Source organism: Rattus rattus, chromosome 7 (genome assembly GCF_011064425.1).
Source record: "Rattus rattus isolate New Zealand chromosome 7, Rrattus_CSIRO_v1, whole genome shotgun sequence".
Taxonomy (NCBI): domain Eukaryota; kingdom Metazoa; phylum Chordata; class Mammalia; order Rodentia; family Muridae; genus Rattus; species Rattus rattus.
Window position 1 is genome coordinate 93,329,587 of NC_046160.1, and position 12,749 is coordinate 93,342,335.

The 12,749-nt window shown below is 46.9% G+C and overlaps 1 protein-coding gene across 1 annotated transcript in view; it reads right to left on the minus strand.

Annotated features, from left to right (window-relative positions):
• Nucleotides 1-1,387: 1,387 nt before the first annotated feature.
• Zfyve26 (zinc finger FYVE-type containing 26) overlaps nucleotides 1,388-12,749 on the minus strand; it is a 61,693-nt gene continuing 50,331 nt past the window's right edge. The window contains 7 exon segments of the mRNA XM_032908020.1: nucleotides 1,388-3,317; nucleotides 5,712-5,756; nucleotides 6,324-6,506; nucleotides 7,270-7,329; nucleotides 7,863-8,004; nucleotides 8,837-9,036; nucleotides 9,953-10,150. Coding sequence (XP_032763911.1) covers nucleotides 3,114-3,317; nucleotides 5,712-5,756; nucleotides 6,324-6,506; nucleotides 7,270-7,329; nucleotides 7,863-8,004; nucleotides 8,837-9,036; nucleotides 9,953-10,150 — 1,032 coding nt within the window. The 3' untranslated portion in view covers nucleotides 1,388-3,113.

Sequence of the window (12,749 nt, forward strand, 5' to 3'; positions counted from 1 at the left end):
GGGATTTAGCTCAGTGGTAGAGCGCTTACCTAGGAAGCGCAAGGCCCTGGGTTCGGTCCCCAGCTCAAAAAAAAAAGAACCAAAAAAAAAAAAAAAAAAAAAAAAAATATTGGTAGCCCTGGTAGCCTCTGGGAGGGACAGCCAGTGGGGTAGTGACAGGAGGACCTCTTATTTATGTTTTCTACTCCTAATGTATCACCTATTTCCACCCCTTCACCTGGAGCAGACATGAAACACACCAAGTTTTCTGGTGGTAGAGGGTATGCTAAGATGATTTTAAATTAAATTTTTTTTTTATGGTGAAATTGGGGATTGAACCTAGAACTTTACACGTCAGGCAACTGCTGTTTATTGAGTCACATTCCTAGAAAACTAATAAAACAATACTTCATAAAAACAAACCTATTTTATTTTATATATATGAGTATTTTGCTTGCACATATATGTCTATGTACCATAGGTGTGCCTGGGGCCCTTGATGAAGGTCGTCTCTGGACCTGGAGTTAGAGATGGTTGTGAGTCTCTGTGGATGCTGGGATTGAACCTGGGTTCTCTTGATAAGCAGTCAATGCTCTTAACCTATGAGCCTCTCCACAGTCCCAAAGGGAGCTGAGCAGGAACACTCATTTCTCTTTGTCTTTCCGAGACACAGTCTTATTATGTAGACCAGGCTGGCCTGCAACTCACTACGTAGGCCAGGCTGGCCCTGAACTCATAAGAGATCCTTCAGCCTCTTCTGAGTGCTGGGAATAAGGGTGTACGTCATCACGTTCAGCCCCCTTTTAAGGTTTTAAACTTTACTAACGTGTGTATAGTGTGTGTGCATGCTCTTGCGTACTTACCATGGTATCTCATGCTATGGTATATCGGAGGTCAGAGGACTGGAAGAGTCAGCTCTTTCTTTCCATCTTCATATGAGTGCCAGGGATCAAACTCAGGTTGTTAGGCCTGTGTGGTGAGCGCTTTACCCGCTGAAACATCTCCCTGGTCCACTAATAGTTTTTTTTAATACATAGGGGATTTGAATGGTCACTCCAGGAATTGTTTAAGAGGAAGTTAGCCAGTTGAACTTTATTTCCCACTCATCTTTTCTTTCCACAGAACACACAAGCACACACAGACACACACAGACACAGACACACACACACTCATATGAAAATTTTTAAAAAGTGTGTTTATATAAATAAAGCCAAGGGGTGATGACATGGATGATAAGAGCACCGGCTGCTCTTCCAGAGGATCCAGGTTCAATTCCCAGCATACAACTGTCTGTTACTCCAGTTCCAGGACACCCGACATCCTCACAGAGACATACATGCAGACAAAACACCAATGCACATAATAGTAAATAATAAAAAATTTAAAAAGCCTAGAAGCCAAGAAGTAGGTGGGACAGCCAGTTTATTGTGGTGTGGTTGTGGTAGGATACACAGTCCCTCAACATGTACAACTGTTTTGATGTTATTGTTGCTTTTCAGGAAACCACAGTATGATGTCTTAGGTCTGCAATCTTTTCTCTGTTAACCTGGTCAATGGTCCACCTATTTTACAATTCAAGTTAGAGAAAGTCAGGGAAATCTGGTTGTGTCATCCTAAATCGAGGGCTGCAAGACTTACAACCCAGTTGTGTAAAGTGCTTATGTTCAGTGCAAACATAGACAGCGTTGAGTGTAAGCTGACCTCAGGCAATGGGGGTTCCTGGGAACTGTGGTGTGTTCTATGCATCAGGAAGGAAAGGCCACTGTCAGACCTTACCCTCAAGGGAGCCCATTTCAGCCTTTCTTCTCTACTAGGACCAAAGCTTGGAATCTGACAGATGTCCACAAACAACTGTTAATTAAGAAAAACTTGGTTCAGAAGAAATGAGCAGGGTTTCTAAGCACCAGAGACACTGACTTCAGTTCCAGTTCCTGTTGCCTTGGCAGCAAAGGGGAGACCAATAGGCTGAGCTCTGGCTGGTGGGAGACTTGGGGCCACAGGCCTTTCTTTAGGGCTCCCAGTCACCAAATGACAGACCCTCTGTCTAGAGCACCAACCCACCCCAGGTGAAAAGCAGATGCACAGTAAACCCTTCATACAGTTCTCCACCCCTGGGCGAGAATTACTTGTTATCCGCTTGTTCTGCCTTGCCTGTAGACCCAACTCTGAAGCAAATCCCTCAGTGCACTACTGCCTCAATGAGCTAGGTCTTTGCATATCCAACCCATGGCCCTGAGGAGGCCAAGGGGAAGCACGAGGGATGGAGAAATGGTTTCTTAACTAATTCCTGAGGTACAAACACAAATGGAATGCAAACAGGTAGAGTCTAGCATTCATTCAGCCCCAGGGTCTTGGCTACCATTTCTCTCCTTGTCAACCCTGCAGCAGGGATACTGACAAGAGCCAGCTTTGTGCTCAGAAGGGTTGGCCCTTTCCTCCCTCTGAATGAATGTGAAGGGGTCTGGCCTCAGTCTCCCAGATCTGACTCTTTATACCATTGCCAGAGCTTTCAGATGCCCACACTTGAAAACCTTGTGCTTGTGAGAGGTATGGCAGGGAAAGTTGACACATTCCACAGCCATACTCCTAACATTCGCTCTGAATTTTGGGGAAAAGCAACCTTTTTGGCATTGCTCTGTAATTCTGTTGATCCCTCCGGTTAGGAGGAGCTGTTAAAGCATGTGTGTCTGCATAGAGGGGGAACTGTGGATGAACAGGCCAACCTGGGACAAGAACCAAACACACTGAAGGTCTTCAGACTAGCGGAAAGTAGGAAGTAAAGTGCCTCTCTTCAATGGAGGAGTCTCATTTGTTCAGAAAAATGCTTGGGCGTAAACATGAGTGCACAGGAGCATGCACACGGGTGTGCACACATGCACACACACACACAGAGTCACTCTGAGGTAGAAAGTGGCTATCTGCAGACAAACACAGAGTCTACAATTTTACATGGCACTTGTGTGAAAGGACCTACTCTTGCCCATTCAGGCAAGTAGGTTCTGACTTGCTCACTCCAACCTGGGGCAGGAGCAGAAGTCCCACTCCACAGGAAGACGGAGATGGAGGGCGCTGTGTGGCATCATGCCTGTTGCTATAGTTCCCAGGCTGTAGTTCCCAGGTTCCACAGCCCTGGGTCACTTCCTGGAGCCTGAGCCATGGGCACCACGGGAATGGCTTGTCAGAAGCCACTGAGCACAGATGTCTTGCACTACAGAATCCCCACTGCTTTTGGCAGCCTGCTGCACCTGCTGGACAAGGGCGGCGGCCTGTGTGTGTTCTTGCTTCACGGCAATCAGATAGGCAGAACGCAGCTTGCAACACGTCAGATAGGCCCGGACCTAGGGATTGGGGATGAGATGACCACCAAGGAAAATCAGTAAGCACAGAGAGCACCAGAAAGCACAGGCAGATGGACGATACTTCTCCCTCACCAGATCGAGAGTGAGGTTCTTGCCTTTTATTGTTTTATAACAATTTGAAGTGTTCTAGGCAGTAGGCTATTGCATGGCCCTATGTTCTAATGTAAAGAGCTATCACAGGTAAAATAAGATTTAGAAACTAAGGTAGGCAGAATCTGGCCTCTGTCTATTCTTCCAACATCTTTTTAGAATCAGAGCTAATATTGCCAGTATCCACAGGCTGTGATTTTATAGTTATTTGGTGACTGTTCTTGACTAGACTGCAAGGTCTGAGAGAGCAGGAATAGTGTTTGCCTTTTCTACACCTTGTATTCTTGGTGCCTAGCTGGTAGTCAGTGTTCAATTAATGAGCCTTACATGGGTAACTGAATATATGTGTAAATGATCATACCCTTCTTTTACAAAGGGTTTACAGATTCCCTTTTCTGGTTGTGTGTTTTGAACATGCTGAATTAAAGAAAAAGAAACAAAGGCCAAAAAGCCTTTGGGTGGGTGGGTGGCACTGGGGATTAAACCTGGGCCCATGCATGCTTGCGAGCCCTCCCACCATTGAGCTGTATCACATCACCAAATCTGAACTTAAAGCTCTCTGTATTTCCTACGCTCTCCGTCTCAACTCAAGAGCCCCTTTCTTCTTGGCTTGGGTTTTACCAGCACGTTCTCGTTAGCCATCACTCGTGGCTGAGCAGTACCAAGGCCTCCATAAGCTGTGGCTGAGCTCCTACTGGCAGCTTAGTTTCTGCTATAACAGTTATTTCTGAATCAGAGATGTATGTATGTATGTATGTATGTATGTATGTATGTATGTATGTATGCATGCATTTATTTTTGCTCCATGTAAAATGCATTATCTTTTTGGAGGTGGGTGAGTCTTAACCCGCCAAGGTCTCTTCGGCTTGATTACATATAGTTTCCCTCTACAGAATACATCTGGTGTGCTGTGAGCTCACTGAAGCAATTTGGGGTGTGTGTGTGTGTGTGTGTGTGTGTGTGTGTGTGTGTGTGTGTGTGTGTGTGTGTGTGTGTGTATATATTGCCATAGGGAGTAAGCCCTCATCTAGCTCTAGTTACTGCCAACTGTATGAACCACAAGTTGACAGGCAAAATTCAAGAGGGGAATGATGATTATAAGATGATGAGGAATCAAACGAGGTCCTGAAAGCACCGTAGAACAGCTGCTGAGCAAAACAACTGAAGAGTAGTAATAACTGTCTAGCTTGACTCTTGGTTCTCATTCAGACTCTACAAAAGTAACCGTCGTTTCAGAAGGTGAGGGTCCATCCTTTCTGAGGACCCAATTAGGATGTTGCTCAGACCGTGAGGAAATACTTAGAACATGTTTTCCCTAAGACCAAGACTGAGAAAGGTGGCTGGCATCTGTCTGGGGGCTGCCGCTGCCGCAGGAGCAGTCCTACATTTGTGTAAGATACCACCTGACACGAGGCATTGCACCACAAGGGACTTGGCTGCTAGGAAATCTGTCTCCCGATGGCCACTGGTCTGGCTTTGCTTCTGTGGGACTCTGCCTTCCTGAAGATGTAGAACAGTTGATCCCAGGGCCAGCCACAAACAGTGACACTTTTGTCCTAGCTGGCACTCATAACAGAGGCAATGTAAGCCAAAGGTTCAGTCATGTCTGAAGCAGGGGAGAGTTTGTGGGCTCCAGAGGAGCACTGTCCTCCGAGGGGCGGAGTGGATGCTTTGGTCTGAATGTGAATGCCCCTCATAAGTTAGATCAGTGTTTCAGAAGGCCACACATTTGCTAAAGGAAGTGGTCACCTGGGGTGGGCACTGAGGGTTTAGGACCTGGTCTCCTGGTGCTTTCTACCTCTGGATGCAGTGTCACCAGACAGCCATGTCTTCCCCTTTTCCTCCCCACTGCTATGGAGTGTATCCCTCAACTGTTAAGTCGGAATGCATCTTTCCTTCCTTCAATTGCTTCTTGTCAAGTCTTTTGTCATATCAATGAGAACAGTAGCTGACATAGTGGGGTTTTCCTTACTGAACTCTTTTGAACAAGGACAAAACTGCCTCCCTAGAAACCTTATACCTGAAGACGGAAATCAAGCAGGTGTCCCCTACCTTGGCTATCTGGTGAGAGACCTCAGAATAACACGGAGAGTTAAACAGTCTTCAGGGATAAAGAGTTGGGCAGCCAATGTTCATCGGCCCCTGTCTATACCCTCTGGGGCTTTAAAGCCACTGTCTAGGCCCTGGGTAGCAAAGAAAACTGAACCATGAACTGCATGGAAGCGAGAGAAGCTCAGTGCTCTCACTCAGCTGCGTCTGCAGGGCCAGGACATGGCTGCTCACCTTGTTGTCATCGCTGTGGATGGCCTGGATCAGTCCCTCCAGCTCCTGTGTACAACAGAGACATAGCAGCCGTGAAAGAGAGAAGAAACTCAATCCACACTGAGCCCAGATATTGTACCTCCGAGGTAGGGACACTTGCTTGATTGTTCTCTCTAACTCAATTCCCATTACACGAATAATAAATTAGAGCTAATAATGCGACTACGCTTGAAAACTGGGCTGGAAGGGATGTCTCCTAAGTGGCCTATGCTGAGCAATCACAAATACATGAGGCTCTGTTTGCCCCACAAGCATGGTTTGTAGTCAATGTGCTACAAAGGCCCACTCTGATCTGTGCACAGACACCTCTGGGAATACACAGTATTAGATGAGAAGATGCTGAGCCACATCTTCTGGATACGGAAGTCACAATCATGAACTACACAGGGAGAGGGCTGGGAAGAGGGAGGCCATGGTTGCAGTGTTGGAAAGAGAAATGAATCTTGTAGTGAGGAGGAGGAAGAGGAGGAGGAGGAGGGAGAGGGAGAGGAGGGGGAGGAGGGGAGAAAGAAGGTGCAGACAGAATGATACAGAAGCAGACAGAGGAATGGAGAGACCCAGGAGGTAGCACACCTGGGGTGGAATTCTCTTGAAAGCCTCCAGGCAGTTGAGGAGGATGGTGTCGCCATCGCTTTTGGCTGCCATGCCTGACTCACTGACACATTTGAGCAGCTGTCGAATCTCCCCATATTTTTCTTTCTCAACCAGCTGCCTGGCAGCTCTGCAGTAGGTCGCAGCAGCGTCCAGCTGGAAGTCCTAGGACAGAACATAGGATGATGGACTTAGGGCATCAGGGACGTCCACCGTGGGAAGCCATACAGGAAGGCAAGAAAGGAGTCAGGCAAACATTTAAGAAGTGATTACAAACACCACCTCCTCAGTAGATGGAATGGTGCATCCTATGAACTTCCGGTTCTTTTCTTTTTCTTCTCTTCAGGACAGGGTCAAGGCTGGTCTTGAACGCCTGATCTGACTGCCTCTATTTCCCAAACACTGAGATTCCAGGCTGTGCCACCATGCCTGGCTCCATGGACTTGCAAAAGACATTCTACTTAATTCCTACGACAAATTCTCTCTCCCCTGATTCATTTTTCTTTGGGAAATAGTGTTGTCTGTTAAGAGCTGCCTAAGTGTTGAACAGATTATCAAAAGACTCGCTTCCTGAAATTTGCCAGATAAATACACTAAACCTAGTCTAGGTTAACCCTTACGCCACAGGCCTCGGGAGACATGTTCTGGCTCCTCCTTCCTGACATGAAGGTGAGTGAAAGTTCTGCAGTAAACCAGTTCTGGGCAGCTGCCTTACATGGGCTCCTCGATACCTTTGAAAGGCTAAGGTTGGCTTGTGGCTAAGTGACAGAGAGCCTGGCATTTGATCCAGTTCTGTATCACCTCTGATTTCACCCCTCATACACACGTAAATCCGCTCCTCTTGGGATACCATTTTTTTAAAGAATAGCATTTCACAGAAATGTCAGGTGTGGGTTCCCTTGGCATACACTTGAATAACATATCATACCTGCAGAACACGGAATGCAATTCCAAAACCATCTTCCACATTTTTCCCTCCCAGCATGACCTGGATGGAGAGAGAGATATGCTTAAAGGAATCGCAATTATTCAAATAGCTTCTCAATTAAAACAAAAACAAAACAAAAAACAGGGTTCCTATCAATATCACTATTACCACCACCACCACCACCACCACCACCACCACCACCACCACCACCACCACCACCACCACCACCATCATGTTTTCTGTGGAGACAGGGTTTTCCTCCACAGTCCTAGGTGGCTTAGCACTCACTTTGTAGATCAGGCTGGCCTTGAACTTGTAGCGATTCTCCTACTTCTGCCACTCTAGTGCTGGGATTACAGATATGAGCCACCATACCCAATGCATGTAATTATTGAATATATGTTGAGATTTTACTAAGCATCCAAGTACGAGAGACACAAGTGACCAAACTGGACTCTGCCTCTAGCCCGAGGCTCGCTTTCCAGTATGGAGGATGCCGTCCAGGAAACAACTGACACAGTCAGACAATTACACCTGGAATAAGCATCCTGAGAGATGTGAGCTGTCTGCCAGAGGTGACACACTCTGCGTACCTGGCAGGCAACTTCCATTTTCATGTGGTTGTTTCCGAAGAGTGTTGGCAGAGGCAGGGTGGTGATCTGAGAGGTCCTGGCACTTTCGCAGCGATGTAAGAATCTGGTCACTTCCATCTGGAGCTGCAGCGTGTTCATGTGCCTATGGGGACAGGGCAGGCGTGGTCCAGCCTTGTGAGGCTCTCAGGAGTGGGGTGTCTGTGGCTAGGTGATTGGTTCACCATGGCCACAGAAAGACCAGACAAGTGACATGAAGTCAAGGGTCTTGAAATACCTTCCAAACAGCTATGGCTCGGCAAAAATGAAGGACCTAGGTCCACCCACAGATGCACGGTAGTTAGAGTGCACTGTGGAGCTGGATGAAGTCCCAGCCCTGGAGCAACAAATAATTGCTGAGTACCTGTGTGGCAGGTACCAGAGTGAGGATGGAGGCCTGTGCTGGACCTCACAGCTCACACTAGAGAAGCAGACAGGAACCAGACAGAGAGCTTTAGTGACTGAGTCTAAAAAGGTAACAATTAGAGTGGTGGAAATTTTGTTTCCTCAGGGTTTTTTTTTTGAGACTACATCTAACTACACTGCTTAGACTCACTTCAAATTCACAATCCTTCGCTTTAGCATGGGCTACCATGACTGGCTAAGCATTTACTTCAGAGAGTATGTTCTAAACAGAGGGGCTGACAAGCATAAAAGAAGGAAGCACCTGGGTTGAGGATCCTGGAGGCTGGGTTGGCCAGTGGCTGACGTGTGCCAAGGGAGAAAGAGGAGTAGAGAGACATTGCATGGGACCTTTTTTTCCCCCTCATTGTACAGAATGAGGGGCTCAGTCATTCTGGCTGCAGCACGTGATCCGAATTCCCTCCCTTCAAGCACCTCGGGAGCTTTCCAGGTTGTGGCAGACTCTGTCATCCAGGGCTGATGCCTTTCAGCCCCAGCTTCCCGCCTGCACTGACCACCTGAGAGGCATTCAATACCTGGACACATCAGCGGCAGCCATCTTCTTCCGGAAGAAGGTGGTTTTCTTCCTTCCGGAGCTGCGGGAGTTTTCTTGGAGGTAGATCTTCAGGTGGTCCTTGGCCTTAAGCAACCATGACAGCTTCTCTCCCAGCTCTGTGTATGACTTTGCTTTGTGACTGAAGAACCGAATACAGGTCATGGCAGCTCGGACTTGGTCCTAGGAGTGAAAAAGCGAATGTTCGGGTTGGGAGAGATGTTGGAGTGTGGTCGTGAGAATTCACAGGAGACCTTCACATTCCAGTGATCTCCACTCCAGGTCCTCCCTTCTTCCCTGATTAGAAGTGCCTTCCCTATCGCCAACTGAGCTGCCATTTTACATTGGTGATTACATGGCCCCAGACACCTCCTTACAGTGGACTGCAGGACAAGCTCTTGGGTTGGATGTTATTTTTCCCTGTAGAGATCTAAAGGAAGAGCCTTTGGATTCTCCATTGAGAATGGAGTCTTAATGTGGCATCCGTTGATGTAATTTCTTTGAGATTATAGCACTGAGAAACCTCAGACAGTTTGGGGAAACTTGGCCTTTCTACTTGTATGTGTTTTCTTCTAAAGACCCCAGCTTTCTGGAACATCATTCCTTATAGATTTTAAATCTTTTTTTTTGTTTGTTTGTTTGTTTTTAACTTTTATAGTCCTTGAATTTTTTAAAAATTAGCTTTATTTTATTTTATGTGTGTGAGTATTTTGCTTCATGTATGTCTGTGTGGACCTGGTGCCCATGGAGATCAGAAGGGAGCATTGTTCTCCTAGGACTGGAGTTATGGATGGTTCTGAGTCACCATGTGGGTGCTGGGAATTGAACCTGGATCCTCTGGAGGAGCAGACAGTTCTCTTAACTGCTGAGCCATCTGTCCAGCCCCATGTTTTTTGAATTCTAAAGAACGTTACTATGGACAAGATTAAAGTTTTGCTCTAAATGTAGGACTAAAGTTTAAATATTTAACAATGTCAGAGAGCCTGGTGGAATGCCAAGGTCAGGGTCAAATGTCTGCCCTGTTCCCTCATCTTGCACAGCCTCTCCTGCAGGACAGGGCCCCAGGGACAGGACAGGAAGGGCGGCTGGGCGTCGTCACCTTCATAAACTGCTGCAGCTCGTACAGGATGTGGTAGTAGTTCTTCTTCTGCAGATGCTGGCACGCAGCGATCAGGTACGCTCCCCAGCTCTCCAAGGTTGGATCGATGGATTCCAGTAAGTTTTCCAAAGTGTGCAGCTTCCCACTTTTATAGCTTGGCTGGAAAATGCCTTCTATGAAGACTTCTGCAGGACTTTCCTGGAGCAGGGTAAGGTAAGAAGTCAGAACTGTGAGAGCTGCTTCTGGCAGGCTCTAGGATTTGCTCTGAGCCTAAGTGTCTTTCTTGAGCACCACCTCCCGTCCTATGTCACAGGTTTTCTCTCAGATTCCCCTAACATCGCTTTTGCCCCAAAATGCTATCACATTGCAGCTAACTAGCTAAGAAGGAGCTCTACACTGTTAATTCTATCAGAATTGGTTCTTTGTGGTGTTGGGGACCAATTAAACACCTCTCACACACTAGAGGACTGGTTTGTTGACCCAATGAGACCAGCAGCTTTTGACAGATGATGACTTCCTTCTCCTTGAAAACCTTTAAGCTTAAAACTTTCACCTTTAATTGAAAAAAAAAAAAAAGTCTTTATTTTGCTTCCAGGATACTAGGAACCATCCCCTGCAGGTTTTCTTTCAACATCTCTGGCCACTGAGCTCCTTAGCTGGTTCCTCTCCTCCCTGTAGGACCCCTCTTCTATCTCTAGTTCCCCAGTGAGTCTATCCAGTCCCATGCATGGCTTTCCATGTTGTGTGTTGAGGACATTCACACCTCTATCTCCAGCCTGCTCACCCTCCGGGGCCTCTGGATCGGCATTTCCCATGGAACCCAGCCACCTTTTAACATGTCTTCCTGCAAAGCTGACACACTGAAAACTGCTCCTTCCATACTTTCCTCTTTCCCACAATTCCATTCTTCCAGTAGTTCAGGCCAAAAGCCTCAGGACCATTTTCCTCTTCAAACTCTGATAGAGAACTTTTTAGCAAGTTCTGCCTTGGGGACATACTCAGAAGCTGCCCATGCACACTCACACGCTGACCACCATTAGCTCGCCTGGGTTACTGAAGTAGCCTTCTCCATGACCTCCCACTGCCCACTCCTGTCTCTTCCATATAAAGCCAACAAATCAATTTTGCCGCCTCATGAATCAGATGAAGTTACCCTTTTGTCCACCATCTTCCAGTGATTTTGTTACTCATGCACTATGAAGCCCAGGTTCTCCCAATGTCTACATATACTGAATGACTTAGCTACTGCCTTCCTGATTGTATCTGCTACTGACCTGTCCCATCTTTCCTGGCTTTAGCTACCCTAACCTTTCTCTTTGTTACTTCCTCTTCTTGGGCCGCAATCCCTCCAGCTGTCCTGTCTTTCAGCCCTTCACTCAGAGGCCACCTTCTCTGGGCACCCCATCTAATATTGCATAACCCTGCTCTTCTGCTCCCTTCTTCTCTTGACTGCTCCTCCCCACCCTTCCTTCACCTTCTTCTGCCTCTCTTTCTCCTTCCATGCTCTTCTCTTCTTCCTCTCTACTGAGCACCAGATGTCTTAGAACTTGAAACATAGACCAGGCTGGCCTTGAACTCACAGAAATATGCCTGACTCTGCCTCTGGTCTAGGGATGCTTAATCCCTGTTTAGCCCGAAAGGATGAATGGAATTTCTCCAAGAAAACAAGGAGGGCTGGGGCATTCTGGAGAGGTGGAACAGTGCAGGAAGACTAACAAAGATACTGATGTTAACATTTTGGTGAGTCTGGAATATGGAATAGCATTTGTGGTGAATAAAAAAACATTAGAAATATGGAGACAGATCTCGAGGTCCAGCTGCATGCTAAGGAGATGTCCTTCACCCTAATGATCCATGGAGGCCCTCTGGGGAGAGGAATAACAGGAGGGTGTCATGTTTAAGATGTTCATACCAAGGGCAGTGTGACAGGGAAGGAACTCATAGAAACCCTGCCCATGCTAGGAGCTCAAGTGTCGTTTTTCAGTGCATTTTTTCTGTATCCCCACTTGCTTGAGGATAAAGGAAGGCTCTTAACAAAGGCAAGGGTAGCTGATGACGGGAGACCACAGAGCCTCAGAGTGAGGCAGTGCTGTCGTCAGCTTCTACCTGGATAAGGAGATGAGCTGCTTACCTCTGGCTGCACTTATCCAAGGCAAAGGACCTGATGATGCACACCATTAGTCTGTGCCTGACAGAAACATTGTTACTTCTCAACTCATGTGGAGATGGAGGAAAAGGGGACATTAAATTCCAAATAATAAGGCTCATTCTATATGACTCTTAAGACACGCTCAGCAGCGAAGACTCACCAGCCAAGCAATGGTCTCCCTTTCACCCACCTAGAAGGGTCTAGTTACCATGATGCTGCATTTCTCTTGGAGTCGTCTATAAAATAGACCTATTTGCAAACTATTATTGGCTGCTGTTCTGATTTAGTGTGGCTGGATGATGTTTAGTTTTCTGTGAAATTTGGTAAATATCAGTTGCTTTGTCAGGAAGTTACCATGGAATGTTGAGAGATAAAAAGAAGTGCAGGCCTAGGAGAGAGCTCAGAGGGTAAAAGCTTTTGCTATGCAACCTGATGACTTGAGTCTGGTCCTGGAGCCCATGTAATATGCAGGAGTGTGTATCTGCAAGCTCAGGATGCCTGCAGTGAGATGGAAGGCAGAAACAGTAGAAATCTTAGCTTACAGGATGCAGAAGAGCAGCAGAGACAGGAGACCCTGCCTCAAAGGTGGAAGGTGAGCAGTGACTCCTAAAATTTATCCCCTGACCACCACATGCACCATGATCCCTG